At 43.0% G+C, this 15767-nt stretch overlaps 2 protein-coding genes across 4 annotated transcripts in view; one reads left to right on the top strand and one right to left on the bottom strand.

Moving 5' to 3' along the window:
• Hddc2 (HD domain containing 2) overlaps window positions 1-8491 on the top strand; it is a 23371-nt gene extending 14880 nt beyond the window's left edge. The window contains exons 5-6 of the mRNA XM_005363651.1: window positions 3392-3530; window positions 8151-8491. Of these exons, the coding sequence (XP_005363708.1) occupies window positions 3392-3530; window positions 8151-8248 (237 nt within the window). The 3' untranslated portion in view covers window positions 8249-8491. The remainder of the gene's footprint in view (window positions 1-3391; window positions 3531-8150) is intronic.
• Window positions 8492-11119: 2628 nt separating this feature from the next.
• The window catches only part of Tpd52l1 (TPD52 like 1), a 101141-nt gene continuing 96493 nt past the window's right edge, over window positions 11120-15767 (bottom strand). For all 3 annotated transcript variants that reach the window (XM_013352399.2, XM_005363650.3, XM_026787319.1), the window contains one exon: window positions 11120-11738. In XM_013352399.2, coding sequence (XP_013207853.1) covers window positions 11610-11738 — 129 coding nt within the window. In that variant the 3' untranslated portion in view covers window positions 11120-11609. The remainder of the gene's footprint in view (window positions 11739-15767) is intronic.

The raw sequence follows: 15767 nt of genomic DNA, 5'->3' as shown, positions 1-15767 counted from the left end.
GCTTGTTTTACAGGCATGAGGACTTGAGTCTGATCAGTCAAACATCTCTTCTCAGGTAATCCACATTTTAACAAAAGAAGCTAGGAGCAGGCATTCTGGCTTTTGTTAAGGGCAGAGACAGCTTGTCTCCAGAGCTACGTGATCAGCTCAAACGGGGTAATGGCTTTTGTGCCATATCAAAATATGGGCCCACATTTACCATACTCAGTTTTGATTCTCTTGCTGTCATGGCTCCCTGTCCTGGTAGGATGACCCAAAGGTCAGGCAGGGGTGACTGTCCTTGTGTAGCTCCTCGTGCTCATCTCCTGCTAGGATGCACAGGATCTTGCTTTCCCAGTGTCTATCTGCAAGGTTAAGAACTCTTGCTGCCTATTTTGAGCCCCTCTTGTATTGCAATGCTTTCTTCAGACAGATGCTGGTCTTAAGCATGGCTCGTGGATGCAGGTGGGCTATCTCACTTGCATATAGATTTGTTGTATTTACTTTACTTCATCATTAGCATTTCTCAAATCCTCCCATATTTTTCTAGCCATGCTGCCGTGATTATCTGACTTTTGCTGATGCTACAAAGTCTTGGACTCTGATTCCCCGGGTTCTAACTTAACTGCTGTCCATACTACAAGTTAAAGTGATCTTGCTGGGCATCAAATCTGAGTATGCCTCTTCCTGTTGGACCTCTCCTTGATGCCCGTGATGCACAGTAGCTGAGATTCCATACAGGAAGCCCAGGCCCCGGAGGCACAGACCCTCACTTCCATCTGTAGCCTTTCCTCTTTCCTCTTCTGTCCTGTGACTCTCGGGCTGATGTGAGAAACCACTCTTGTGGTTCTTTAAATGTCAGAAGACTTCTCACCCCGAGAGCTTGGTCTATAGTGCTCTTTGCTGAACCCTGACTTTAAAAAAAATATATTAAATTTATTTATTATCCATGTGCATGTGTGCACACACATGCATGACACAGCATGTATGTGAAGGTCAGAGAACAACGTATGGTTGTTGGTTTATTCTTTCCGCCGTTTGTGTTCCTGTGATCAAATTCAGGTCGTCAGGTTTGGTGGCAGCACCTTTACCTCCTGACTGCTGAGGCATCCCCGCGACCCCATGCCTTTTTACTGAAAGATAAAATTAGAGAATGCTTTTACAATGAATTATTTAGGGGGAAAATCCAACAGATTGCATGTTGTTTAAAATAGTCTGTAAATTTGTTAGAATTCTCTATGCAATCAATTGTGTTAGTTTGCTTTCTATTTTTTCTTAAATACCAATGAGTAAAACCAACTTGGTGGAGACAAGGGTTTTTTTGGCTTACATGGTCTAGTAATAGTTCATCACTGGGGGAAGTCAGGATAATAACTGAAGCGAGAGCAGAGGCGTGAACCACAGAGGAGTGCTGCTTACAGGCTTGCTTGGTCTGCTATCTTATGCAACCCGAAGCCATCTGCCCAGGGGTAGCACCACCCTCAGTGGGACTGCACCCTCTCAATCATTAATAAAGAAAATGTCCCCACAAACATGACCCAGGGCCATTCTGATGGAGTCAGTTCAGTCTGGAGTCCCTTATCTTAGTTGGCCTGGTTTTGTATCAAGCTGACAAGAACTATCCAGCACAACAATGTACCTTATTTCTTAACACTCTGAAAGGTTTTTTTTCCTCACTTTGAGCAGAAAAGAAGTTTTACATTGATTTGTTTAGAGTATTCAGTTTCCTTTGACTAAACTGTGAACTTGAATTTATTTAATAGAACGATATAACTATGGATGTGAATTAACACTTAAATAAAGTGTAATTTTTTAAAAGTATCTTTGAGATAAAGCAAAACATATTGGGCTTCATGTTTAAATGATTCCCCTTTGTAAAATTCAGCTCTTGCCAAATTGAGATGGCTGCTTTTATAAGGAAAGGGCTTTGAACACAACCTAAAAACCTCAGTGATTTATACCATGTGTCAGTGCCGAGAAAGCATGACAGGCTTGTTATCTGAACACATCTGGGTGGAATTACAAATGAGGATTCTTTGGGAAACCGGTTGGGAATACTTTGGTCTTAATAGAAGAACGATTCTGTGCAGACTTAATTGGAACTTGTGGCAGGTGGAATGTTCTGCTTGAAGAAGAAAGCCCTCTGGAACTCCCTGTGTGACTCAGAAGTCGGGGGAGAGGGCAAAGAGAAAAGCTGAAAATGCTCCTCCCCTCCCACCATATTCACCATATCCTGCCACCGACACACATAAAATTCATAGATTCTAATGTCCCCAGTAGTTATAACCCAGGGGGACTTAACTGCTCTAGGTGGATCACAAGCCCAGAGATTTCCAGGTAAACTTGTAATGAAAAGTAATTAGCAAAAGGTATTAATTAGCTTAGAGGAAGAAGCAGTCTGAGTGAAATGAGGAGAGAATGCAAACTTTGAGAAGTGTAAAATGAAAAAAAAAATCTTGAAGTTAACTAGATTTCTTCTACTCAACTCAAGTAGACCAAAGGGTCTGATCTTAGAGCTGGGGAGATAAGGCAGTTTGTAACATGCTTGTTTTACAGGCATGAGGACTTGAGTCTGATCCCCAGAGCATGTGTTAGAGAAAAGGGAGGGAGGGAGGGAGAAAGGGAGGGAGGGAGGGAGGGAAGGAGGGAGAGACAGAGGGGATAGATGGGTGGCAGGGGAGTAGAGGAAAGGCAGGCAGGCAGACTGAAAGCAAGTATAGAGAAATTATACATGCAGTCAGTCTCAAGTCCAGGGAGGCAGAGACAAGCAGACCTCCAGGGTTCACTGGCCTTCTAGCCTACACAACAAACCACAGGCTGATAAGAGATCCTGTCTCTTTCAAACAAGATGAACATCCTTACAAACATGTTCATCTGCACACATGTGGACACACATGCACATACATTTTTTTCAAAAAGGACGTTGATCTTCCTGGACAGTGGTGGTGCACACCTTTAATCCCAGCACTTGGGAGGCAGAGGCAGGTGGATCACAGTGAGTTCAAGACCAGCCTGGTCTACAAAGTGAGTTCCAGGACAGTTGGGACTTTTATACAGAGAAACCCTGTCTCAAAAAACCAAAAAATAAAAAAAAAGGAAAGAAAAGAAAAGAATGTTGGTCTTGAAACCAAGACAGTAAGAGAAGAATTTGCAAGTGTTGAAGATGTGTTCATCTGAGAGGCTTCCAGAGCATTGGGTGGCATCTGTGGACTGTTATCTTGCATGATATCCTAGTGCTAAACTGTGCCCTGAAGTTAAGAGTCTCTAATTATCAGTACACAGTGGAAAAATGATTTGGTACTGAACACTCATTCCCTAAGTGTGACTCTGACTCCAGGTACCCAAATAGGAAATTCCCTAGACTCCCTAGTGAGGCAGTCTAATCATGCCCTTTCTATATCCCTTTCCTTAGGAATATGAGACCCAATCTAGTGCAGAGGCCAGATTCGTGAAGCAGCTGGACCAGTGTGAAATGATCCTTCAGGCATCAGAATATGAAGACATGGAGAATAAACCTGGGAGGCTTCAAGACTTCTATGATTCCACAGCAGGTACTCATGCTCATAAACTCATAAACGTTGTTGGTTTAGTTGGACTCAATCTTAGTGTGGGGACTGATGGTCCATACGTTGCAAACCCCTTGTTGGTTCTCTCTTCTGACCTTTCAAGAACATCTGGAAAGAAAATGGTAATGTTGAGATGGCTAGTTGAGACGCCAGTGGCACTCAAGGACTCCATCTTGTTATCTGAACAACATGTTCACATTCTGCTTCTGCCAGCTGCCAGCTGGTGGTCTCTTGCTATCTCAGAGCCTGTGCCTTGTCTGATAAATAGGAACCAAAACTCCTTTCTTAAGTCCAAAATTGCTTTTCAGAGGGAGATAATGCATGGGAAAAAGGCTCTAATCTGTTAGTGCTTTAGAAATGTAAGATTGGGATAGAAATCATGAGTGACTTAAAATAGGTCTTCTATGTAGACGGAAGTTTCTATACTACCCAGTCCCACAAACAAATAAACAAACAGAGGCTTATATTAATTATAAACTGTTTGGCCTATTGCTCAGGCTTATTACTAACTACCTCTTACAACTAGCCCATGATTTGTATCTATGTTCAGCCACATAGCTGGGTACCTTTTCTCACTATGGCATTATCATTTTGCTTCCTCTTGATTCCTCTGCTTCTGGCTGACAACTGTATCTCTGCCTTTCCTCTTCCCAGAATTCTCCTAGTCTGGTTACCCTACTTATACTTCCTGCCTGACTGCTGGCCAGTCAGTGTTTTATTAAACCAATACAAGTGACAAATCTTTACAGTATACAAGAGCATTATCCCATAGCATTTCCCCTTTTTTCTTTTGTCAACAAGAACCCTGAATCTAATCAGCTTTGTTTAGTTTTTTTTTTCCTGATCATTATCCATAACAACTTGTAATCAACACTCAAAACAAAGACAAACTTCCATAATCCATTTTTTGGGAATGTGGACATAGTTTTCTAGGCTACTTCCTGCTGATTGGGGTTGCTGATAATCTTATGGGGACCAAAGAAAATGTAGGATTCTGGTCAAGTTCTTACTGGAGTACTCTGTTAGGCTGGATTATCTTGGCCAGCAGTCTTGAGGCTGTTCTGGATGTAGACATAGAGGAAACTGCAACATAGGTGCTCTGAAATGTTGGATCATTTGTGCCACCCGTTCCCACCAGAGATTCTTCAGGGAGTCTTCCTTGATCAAACCTTATTTTTCTTAATCCAGAATGAATCCACAGCCTCTCATTTCCTGCGGAAACAAAAGCAAAATTTCTTCTTCAAAGTAACGTATCTTTTGACTTAAATTTTGAAGTCAAGGCATTTTCAAAGTATATAGGTTGGATTAACTCAGCAGCATATATAATCAAATGTCTTTTAGCAGCTGTTGCTTCTTCCTCAGCAGTCGAACAATTCAAAGACAGCAGAGTAACATACACTTCCACATCCTCTTACCAGGTGAATGTCACCATCTGTATAGTACCTCATAGCACATCCATGGACTCATGAGACATGGGTTTGGATCTTGCTTATGCCATGTATAACCATGTAAATCTAATAAATCACTAAGGCTCTTGAGTCTTGTTTTCTCTTCTTTGTAATGGAGATACTTAAGCCTGGTGTTGTGCATGCTTGTAATCCTAGCACCCAGGATGTAGCTGCAGAAGGGTCGAGCTTGTGGCTAGGTTCAGCTAAATAGTAAGACTCTTGTTTTCAAAAATAAGAGCCAGGGATAGAGTTCAGTAGTGGAGTACTTGCCTGGCGTGTGTGAGGCTCCAGATCCCATCATCCAGTATAGAATGGTGTCATTAGCAGCACCTACATGATAGATAGGATTGTGTGAGGATGCTGGAGGAAATCCTGGGACCTGATTAGAGAGACACCTGCACTGGCTGCCTTCATTATCATTTACAAAGCAGGCAGCCACACCCACTGTTGGAGATGGATGTTTTATGGCTTCTTCCAATATAATTCCCTGTCCATTTCCTGGGAGCCCTGGTGGATCAGTCAGTCCAATCTCTATTTTCCCTGAGAGGGCTACAAGGACTGGCCTTTCTCTGACCTGCCATGACCCTTGTGTGGCCTCACCAAACTCATGAAAGTCCTGGCTCACAGACTAATCTCCAAAATACTATTTTCATGTGCATGAAGCTGATGCAAGTTTTGAGCACAGCACCTTAATCCACTTGGCCACTCTGACCGCAAGTTTCTTTTTCTCTTCTTCCAGCCCCATTCCCTCTGCTCTAGACAGGGAAGTCAGTTCACACTGGACTGTCACTGTGACCTTCCCTGTACATATGGGCATCAGCTCATCTTTGGAGGGTGGGGCAGAGAGGGGTGGAGTAGGGATCAAACTTGGGGCCTTGTACTGCCAGGTGAGTGCTTCAGAGCTATGCCCTAGGCTGATATCTTTATTTTAAAAACACCTGGCTTTCCTCTTTCTAAAACATAACCTCCCGACACTTTTGGCTCACCGAGAAAGTCTGAGGACCTGCTGCTACCCATGTTTCCGGCGTTCTTTCCTAATCCGCTCTCTGAGATTTCATTGTTCCCTTTTTGCTCAGTCTGCACTTGGTCTCAGTGTGCTACAACCTTTTGGTCTCCCTCTGGCTCTGTCCTTTGGTTAGCTTCAGTTACTGCAACACAACATCTCAGATGACCACCTTCCAATGAGGAAGGTTTCTTTTGGCTCAGAGTTTTAGAAGTCTTAGTGTGTGATTGCTTGGCCCCATGGCTTTGCATGGGGGCACTTCATGGTTGGGTCTAGTTGGAGCACAGCTGTTTGCCTTCTCCTTCAAGGACACGAACTTGTAACTCTACCTGCTGGAGGCGTTCCCCCTTGTGTATGTGTTGTCTGAGTTTGTTTTAACAATACGATAGCAGTAGGATCAAGTGGGATCAGGTGGTTATAACAGAAGCCATGGAGCCGGGAATGGTTCCCATCTGGCATTTGACTTCCATGGCTTGCTGGCCCATGTTGTTCGTGACAATTGGGTTCCCAGGAACATAGTTCACAGTAACTTAACACACAGGCCATGTTTGCGCCGTCTTTGCGCTTTACAGTTAGTTGTCTTCAGTTGTTATAGTCACAGAGGAAAAACAGAGAGTGAAATACAAGTAGAATTTTAAAAAATCAAACTATGTGAGTGGAGTTGTCTAGCTCGAAGCGTGTCTTTTGCTGAGAAAGAAGCTTAAGCCCAGAGAGACGGTGGCTTGTCAACAGCCAAGCTGAAGGACAGTCTCCTGTTTGCAGTGTAGCACACTGCTTCCATTAAAGAGTTAGTAAATTAATCTAATGCAGCCAATTGGAGAAATGACTTCTCAGTGTCCCAGCGACAGATGTGTAAGGAAAGGACTCATTCCCAAGCACATATATGTAAGAGCAAAGATGAAGACAGAGCTAGCAAGTCAGGTTCATGGGAAGGGTTAGAAGAAGGGAAGGGAAGGGCAAATGATATAATTATATTTTCATTTTAGAAATTTAAAAATCATTAATTAACAAAGAAAAGGTTTCATCAAAGGAGTATGAGGAAACATGTAAACTGCATCTATTACAACTGAAATTGTTTATTATATTTATTTACTTGATAGTAGATGGGGGCACGTCATAGCTCACGTGTGGAAATTAAGGAAAACTTTCAGGAGTTGGTCCTCTCCTTCTACCCGTGGGCTCCAAAGTGGATCTCAGGTTGACAGACTGGGCAGCAAGTTCCTTGATCTGCTGAGTCATCACGCCAGCCCTATTACAGCAGTTTTGAAGGGGACCTCAGGCTCTAGTTTGGGGGTTTTCTCTGATTCACACCATAGCTCTGCCCTTGCTTTCTGAACCCTATTGCTTTGGGGAGCAGCAGAGTCTGTGACTTTCAGGCTGGGTGACAAATGGAAGGTGGGAGATGAAACTGGAGAAATGGCTTTGGGGCCAAGGCTCTGAGGGCCTCATGGGTCAGTGTAGTCAGGGCTTGTTAGCTGGCCACCTATACAAGGTATCTGTAATAATTTATACTAGATGAGGATGGGGTCACTGTCCAGAACCGAAGCCTGGGGAGGACTGAGGAACAGGGACAGTGGCAGACATCAGCTACTTGAGATCTTAACCAAAGAGAGCTTATGTTCTTTGTACCGTGATCTTCCTGTGGGCCATTTTCTTTTCTATTCTGTTTTGTTTTGAGACGCTTTCTCTGTATAATCCTGCCTTTCCTGGAACTCTGCTATAGATCATGCTGGCCTCAAACTCAGAAATCCTCTACCACCTGAGTGCTGGGATTAAAGGCAGGTACCAGCACCACCCAGCCAGCCATTTTCTATGTGGGAACTGTATCCCCTTAATTCACTGCAGTTTTGGAAGAGATGGCTCTGCCGTCTGGGCTCTCACTCCCAACCTTCCCCTATAGTCCCTGGGAGAGACACTCAGGGACTGCCTGGTGCTGTTTCCTCTACATCTTGAGAGACTACATGATGATTCTTTTCCTGATTCTCGACCTTGCACTCTGGCTAAAGTGGTCTCCTTTTCCTGTTCCTGGGACCCAGAATCTCCTGCTTTGAGGTATGGCCAAGTTCACAGAAGAGAGCCCCCGATAGCCATGGGGTCAAACTGAAGAAATGTGTGTCTTCTCTTGTTAATATAGAAATGTCTCCCCTTCCCCAGGAAAATTCAGTCACCCTGAGATAGTCCAGCTTGTTTCTGAACTGGAGACAGAGAGAAATGCCAACATAGCCTCGGCCTCTGCGGAGCCGGGCTCCTGAGTGCACCTTGCGGCTCTGCTGCCCTACTTTCTTCTTTGCTTCATGGGAACATGTTTTTCTACTGTGGCTCTGAAGATTTCCCAAGATGAGAATCTATCTTCTGTTGTCTGGACTTGAGCAACAAGTGTTATAGAACCCCAGTCCTAAAAGAAGCCTCTGAACTGGAAGTGGTCAGGAAGATGCCATGGGCGAAGGCTCAAGAGGAGAATGCTTGTTTTGTGAATTAAATAAATATTTAACACTCCAGACTTTGGCTTCAGTTTTGAATGTCTTCAACTATCTTCTTTAGGCTTGGTTATTAGCTTATATTATTGAAGAGCAGATTCATTGAAAGATAGAACATTTAATTATAATTACTTTTTAAATGTTTATTTATTCATTCATTCATTTGGTTTTTCAAGACAGGGTTTCTCTGTGTAACAGCCCTAGCTGTCCTGGAACTCACTCTGTAGACCAGGCTGGCCTCAAACTCACAGAGATCCTCCTGCCTCTGCTTCCTGAGTACTGGGATTAAAGGCCTGTGCTACCACTGCCCAGCTACTATTATTATAACTATTATAATGACTTTTCAGAACAGATTCTTCCTCTTGGGGTGCAGTTACTACTGTGTACGGTAGTCCTGTGCCCTCACCCAGGTGAGATGCTCTTGAGGCCAGCGTCTGTTGCTGTTTAAGAGGTGGTTTCATTCTGGCTGGTCCAGGCCCTCCTAGACTCTTCTCCTCCCCAAGTACTAGCATGTGGCACCATGCCCATCTTGAGCCAGATGTTTAATTTTACTGTGCGGTGCTTCAGGCCCCTGACTGTACATTTTCAAGCCTGCTCACAGTCTGCCCTCCTTCTCAGTGCATCATCATCTGAGGATGTATTTTGGGGCATACCATTTCCAATGCCAGCCAGGTGGTGGTGGCACACGCCCTTAATCCCAGCACTCGGGAGGCAGAGGCAGGTGGATCTCTGAGTTCGAGGTCAGCCAGGTCTACAAGAGCTAGTTCCAGGGCAGCTAGGACTGTTATACAGAGAAACCTTGCCAAGAAAAACAAAAAACAAAAACACTGTACTATTTCCAGTGCCATGTGTCCTCCCCTTTCCTTATTTTTATGATTTAATTTCTTGGTTATAATAACAATTATGAATGAGTGTTGCCAGGGTCATTGCATTAAAAGTAGGTATCTGCCAACTTCATCTCTCTTTATTTCTCTGTGGTGGGAATAATAATCCCTTTCACATGGCTTTAGTTGTGTACTCTGTCGAAAAGTGTGGAAAGATGACCATCCATTGCAAACCGACCTGGTAATTCAGCATGAGCAGTGAGCCTTCTAATGGAAATGTCATCTTCCCATGGAAGGAGGCCTTTGAGGCTGGTGTGGAACATTCTAAGTAGCGTTTCTCTGGAAACTCTGCAGTATCCATGGATACGTTGTCTGCAGGAAGCAAGATACATGATCTCTGCAAAAGCAACCCATGTGTATAATATCGACTGAGTTGAAAGGTAAAGAATGTGAAAATGTTATTTTTTTAAGGTCTTATTAATAAGAAAAAAAAAGTCTACCTATTAGTATTGTGGGGCCTTTTCTGTTGGTTTCGAAATTTTCACAAAATAACTCAAAACACAGTTCAAGAATATGTGAGCAGAGCCTTTTCCACAGAAAGGCTTTTCTGGGCTTAGATTTTCTGTGCTGTTCCCACTGCAGATTCTCATGAAGTTGGGGCAGTCTGGAGGCTGTGGAAGCCTCTGCTGGCTCAGGCCTTACTCTGTTTACATCATCATTACCTCAGTTTATCATTTTCCTGCCAAGGAACAGTTCACAATGAGACCTTACCTCAACTTCATTTTGGAAAAAAAAGAAAATAATGAACTGTGATTAAAATCGTAATAAAAACCACATTGGAGCTCAGTAAGGAAATATAACTATTGAATCCATCAGTAATGTCTACCAATATTGGAACATTTTTGCTTTTCCTTGGAGGAGTCTTGCTGCCCACCCAGACTGGTCTTCTACCAAGTCCTACAATTATGATTCAGAGTAAATAATTATTCTTGGGTTGAATTCAAGAAAAAAATAATTTTGGTCACTGTTTTCCCTGTGCTTTGCATTTCTCCAGTTGTGACATTATTCTCTGTGCCCTTGTGTTTGGAAAATGTCAGTTTGTCTCACAGCCTGTGCTCTGGGTGAGTGACTGCTGCTGTGGATTATGGGAGATGACCTTGGGACTCAGGATTTTCATGTATGTAGTCTTACAGTTTCAATGTGGGGAGCAGTGATCTTGAGGGGAGACTTGCTGCTGGTGGTGGGTATGACGAGTGTCCAGGTTCAAGGCTGGGAACCTGGGTCAGATACAGTATGAGTGTCCAGGTTCAAATCACAGTGAATTGTTTTAGTTAATAGGTCTATTTGGTTTATTATACAAGTGTGCCATAGATTATATCCCTGCTCCCAAACAGCCAACAGGTTTTCTTTGTGAAGAAAAAAAGTTTACAATGTTAAAGGAAAAGGTGGTTCCAGTGATCTAGGTGTCTTTTCATCCAGGTGAACAGCGCGTAAATTGGAAATTCGTCCTAACCCACCCTCTCCTGGGGTTATCTTCTCAGATATTCTTACCTGAGTAGCGATTTCCTAGGTAGGTTGGAGGGAATTTGAGAGTCAGCATTCTTAGATGGCAATTGGTCTTATGACTTCTGTCTATCCCATTCCTCAGGGTAAAAGTGGATATAAAATTTCCCTTAGGGTTAGGGTTAGGGAGAAGAAAAAGAAACAAAATATATATATATATATATAATCCCTTAGGGAAGCATTGCTACCAACTTTAAGTCGTCAGTAGCACTGACAAAATAAAATAGTCAAAGACCCAGTCATCATTAAAGTGGATTAGTTTAATGACTTAAATAAGTGTACATAGTTGATGTAGGTGAGAGAGATGACAAGCAGTTTGGTGACGTTTGTAGTAGCTTGGCTTACTGCGGGAGACAGTCTCAAAGAGTGCCACCTCTTGATCTTCAGACTGATGGCACACAACTCAGTCCTCAAAGACATGCACATTGTTATGGAGACCAAGCAAAAACCAAAGCTAAGAATTGTAGCTGCATGTTTGGATATACACATTGAGTTCCCAGACAAGGATTATGACTAATTATGAACCTACTCCAGTTGGCCATTTTTAAATGACGACACTTGTGAATACTGCGTTGTGATGGTCAAGTGGTCCATCATAAACACAAATGCCAATGGAAATCACTTTATTAAACTTTTGGGAGAGGCCGTTTAAACAACAATATCAAAACTTGGTTTCCCAGTGGGATTTTGGTCTTCGAATCAGGAGATGAGCAATCAGACCTGCCACCTGCAGCCCAGGCTGGCTGGACCTAGCACTGGAGCTCCTCATCCGGGGTCTGCCGCGGGCCTCCTGAAGCATTCTGGGAGCTGGCATGTGCCGTGGAGTTCAGGACCTCCTCGAAACTGCCTCCACTGTGGTTTGTCCCGCCTACTTTCGTCTGAAATGGGCAGGAAGATTAAAATCCAGTTAGTTTTTCATTGTCATTTTTATATCTTTTTTTTTTCTTAGAATGCCAAAGTTTAATTGCTTTTTAGTTCAGAAATAACTATTTTTCGTCAGAGGCACGTGAAGCAAGAGAAGTTTCCTTTACGGTCCAGAATGTCATTCTTTTCAGTTCTAGGGTGGGATTCCAAACTTGAATTTCATCTACATGTAAGATTCTAATCCCTGCAGGAATATACTGAGGTCTATAGATGCGCATCATCTGTCTCTGTTCATCTAGAGAACTGATTGAATCAAACTGAAATCGGATCTTCGATTAATTCTTCCAGTTTTAACAAATGTATAAATATCCTTGTATGATGTATACTTGGGTTTTCTATTTGAGACATAACTAGTGACCAGCCCTAATTATTGAAAAGGTCTCTCTTTTTGTGCATGTGGTTGTGGATACATGTTTGTATGCAGGTGTGCATGTACATATGTGTGTATGTATGTGGAGGCCACCGGGTAACCTCAGGTACCCCCCACCTCCTTTTCTTTAGACAGCTTGGCCTGGATATATCCAAGTAGGCCAGGCTGGCTGCCTAGCAAGCCCCAGGGATTCCCCCCATTGCCACCTTCCCAGAGTTAGGAGTGTAAGTGTGTAGTGTGTATCACTACTCCTGAGTTTTCAACAGGGGTTTTTGAAGTTGAACTTTGGTCATAACGCCTGCAAGACAAGAAGCACTTACCTCTGCAGACTACCCCTACCCCCACCATTGTGGGGTTTCGGTTTTTGTTGTTTCATTTTATCCTAAGCACTAGGGATTTCATACCTTTCTAGGCTAATTCCTGAGAATGTTTATGATGGGTCTCTTTGGTGTCCTTATTTACTAACTCACTAGAAACAAAGAGGTCAGCCTACATTTTAAATATGTGCTTAAGCACTTTGAATGATGAGTCATTAGCAGCTCTTCAGATCCGTGTTTTATATTCCAAAATATTTAACTTGAACATTCACAGTGGGCTTTCCTTAACCATCCACAATGTGTAAAAACACGAGGGAAAAGGGGAGTAGAGAATAGAATATGTTGTTGCTATTGCTGGACTAATGTCTGTACCCACTGTCACCAAAGTAATGCAGACATGTGCACTGGGACAGTGTCCGTGCTGCTTGGCCCACCCTTTAAACCCTAACTGGATAGGGCTAGAGAGATGGCTTAGTGGTTAGGAGTACTGTTGCTCTCTCAAAGCTTTGGATCCCAGCACCCATATGACAGCTTGCAACCGTCAGACTTCAGTTCCGAGGAATCTGAAGCCCTCTTCTGACCAACATGAGCACCAGGCATACGTGTAGTACACAGAAATACACATGGGCAAAACACACAGATAAAAGAAAATAAATCTAAAAGGAAATTTATAAGAAATGTAACCAGGGTTTAAAAGCAGTTAATTCATTAATAGCTCCATAATTCAACTATCATAAAAAATTCTTTTGCATTTTAAATTCAGTTATTAAATAGACTTTTCTACATTATTTAGATCAGAAATTAAATTATTTATTTCTACATTGCTTAGGCCAGGAATTTATTTGATCGTTTGTTTATTTCCCCCCAGAGTCTTCCTACGTATCCCAGACTAGCCTATAAAACTACATACATAGGCCAAGCTGACCTCAAACTCCTAATTCCTGCTGCCTTAGCTGATATTGCAGGCGTGTGCTGCCATGCCTAACCAGGAGAACAATTGATGCAAAAGGCCAAAGAGTAAATATTTCACCCTTCAGAACCACATCATCTGGGGCACTAACAATGAGCTCTGGCAGAAAGCAGCCACAAATAGTGCTGCCCAGGCAAACGGGCGTGGGATGAATAGTTGTGCACTGGAGTCTGAATCTCAGGCAACTGACGTTGCATACATCGCAAAATAATATTTTGATATTTTCAAGCAAGTAAACATGCACAACCATTTTTAGCTTGCATGTAATGCAAAAATAGGTGACCAGCTGCCTCAGGGGCCTTACTTTCTGGACCTCTGCACAAAGTTGTCAAGCCCCAAACCTGTGATCCTAACACTGGGAGAGGGAGGAAGCTGAGTGGACAGTGATGCTCTCAGCTGTGATTTCCACTGTGCCTTTTCTTTCCTCCGAGAAACACGCAGGATCAATCCAGCGTAGTCTACTGTGTGAAGAGTTTCAGTTCCTTTGGGATTTTAAAAATTCAAATTCTCATGGGGTGAGACTAAAGCACATACCTTTAGTCCTAGCAGAAGGAAGTGGATGTCTGAGTTAGAGGCCAGGCTGGTCCACATAGTGAGTCCAGGACAGCCAGGGCCACATAGTAAGACCCTGTCTTGAAAAACAAAAGCCTAAACAAACAAAAGCCATTCTAGCTCTCTCCGGCTTCTGTCTAATGACAGAACTCACACAGCATTGTGTCAGGTGAGCTCTAGTTACTGCTGTTTCCTCTTGGACTTTTCCTGCTGTAGTTTCCTGTTTTCTCAAATCAAAATAGTAAGATAAAGAAGGGCTTTTTTAGGAAAGGAAGAGGGATGTGGAGATTTCCTAACCCTGCGTGTTTAGTGTCTGACCACGGCACACAATATTTTTACACCTACGAATTTATCACTTTGTCCCTGGAATGAGAATCATTCTTTACAGACAATTCCATTTGAACTGCACAGCTGCACTCCTAATCTCTCCGAATAATTGTCTAGGAGAACACAAAGCATGAAAAAGCAACACACAATCAACATGTCGGGTTCTGAAGGTGGATTCAGACTGTGCTGTAGTCATCAGAGGGTAGGTGCACTAAACTACACTCTGTATGATATGGAGAAGGGTGAGCGGTAGGACACTGGCATTTATGATGAATCAGAACAAGGCTAAATACACAAGATGTGCTTTTGTAGGTGCCAGCTGTGCATCTGTCTGTTTTGGATGGAATATCAAGGATGCTGGTTAGCTGTGCAGGAAACATGAGACGAGGTATCCTCCAGTAATATATATCCAGCATGTTGGCAGGACTAAATTCTATCTGATCATGATGAACTGGAAAGTCTTCCCTGGACTGTCACACTGTTCATTGAGCTGGATATAAGAGGAGGAAAACTGGCTTGGACAGTGCCCTGCGGTGTGTGTCAGATTGCTTGAGGGCATGGCATCACTTCACACATTTTTTTTCATAGACCATAAACATACCCTGCGTCCCTGTTGGGGGCTTAAAATCCAAGCCTAAAGTAGAGCTTGTGCCTGGAAATGAAACATGAAGATAGCCATTCTTCCTTACTGAGCTAGTCCCTCGAAAGAAAACAGCCTCAAGGCCCTTAAGTGGAGAAACTTAGGAGATTTAGAACCCAAAAGCAAACTGCAGAAAGTAAGCTATAGAAAGGAGACTTTGGTAATCTATTATTTGGTCTGTGCAGCAAGGAGTAAAGAAGAAGTTTCTGTTGATGAAGTGGGAGGCTTCATGCAACATTTGATGATGAGCTGCTCTCCATTGCCTGGGTGGGCAAAGTGAACTGGACCTGGACTGGGAGATAGCAGGGATGTGGGATGTGAGTTGTTACAGCAATGCCTGGAATCTGATGGGCTGTGTAGTCATGAGCCTGTCTAAAGGAGATTAGCTGCATGCCCTCTGTCTCCCTGAGGAGAAAACAGTCTGAGGCTGCGACTGTGACATCACTTACATGGGAACCATGAGCTTACCCATTTTCTACAAGCAAATGAAAATAGGTCATTCTTTATTCGTCTTTGGCTTCTGCATAGCTCCTTCTCCTAAAGGAACCTACAAAAGTACAATTTCTCCTACATCAGAACTCCTCCAACAAGAAACAGAACCTATAGTCGTGAGCTGATGTAAGGTTGAAATCCAAGTGTTGAGAAATTGACTTGGGATTTTTGAGCCCTTTATTTTGATACAAGATGTTCTAGCGACAGGTATGGGCACAATATAGTATGTTACTTTACAGGACAATTTAATGACTCTTACTAATCCTTAAACACACTCACATACACACACACACACAGAAAGAGAGAGAGAGGAGG

Source organism: Microtus ochrogaster, linkage group LG9, assembly GCF_000317375.1.
Source record: "Microtus ochrogaster isolate Prairie Vole_2 linkage group LG9, MicOch1.0, whole genome shotgun sequence".
Taxonomy (NCBI): Eukaryota; Metazoa; Chordata; class Mammalia; order Rodentia; family Cricetidae; genus Microtus; species Microtus ochrogaster.
This window is presented reverse-complemented; position numbering and strand designations above follow the sequence as displayed.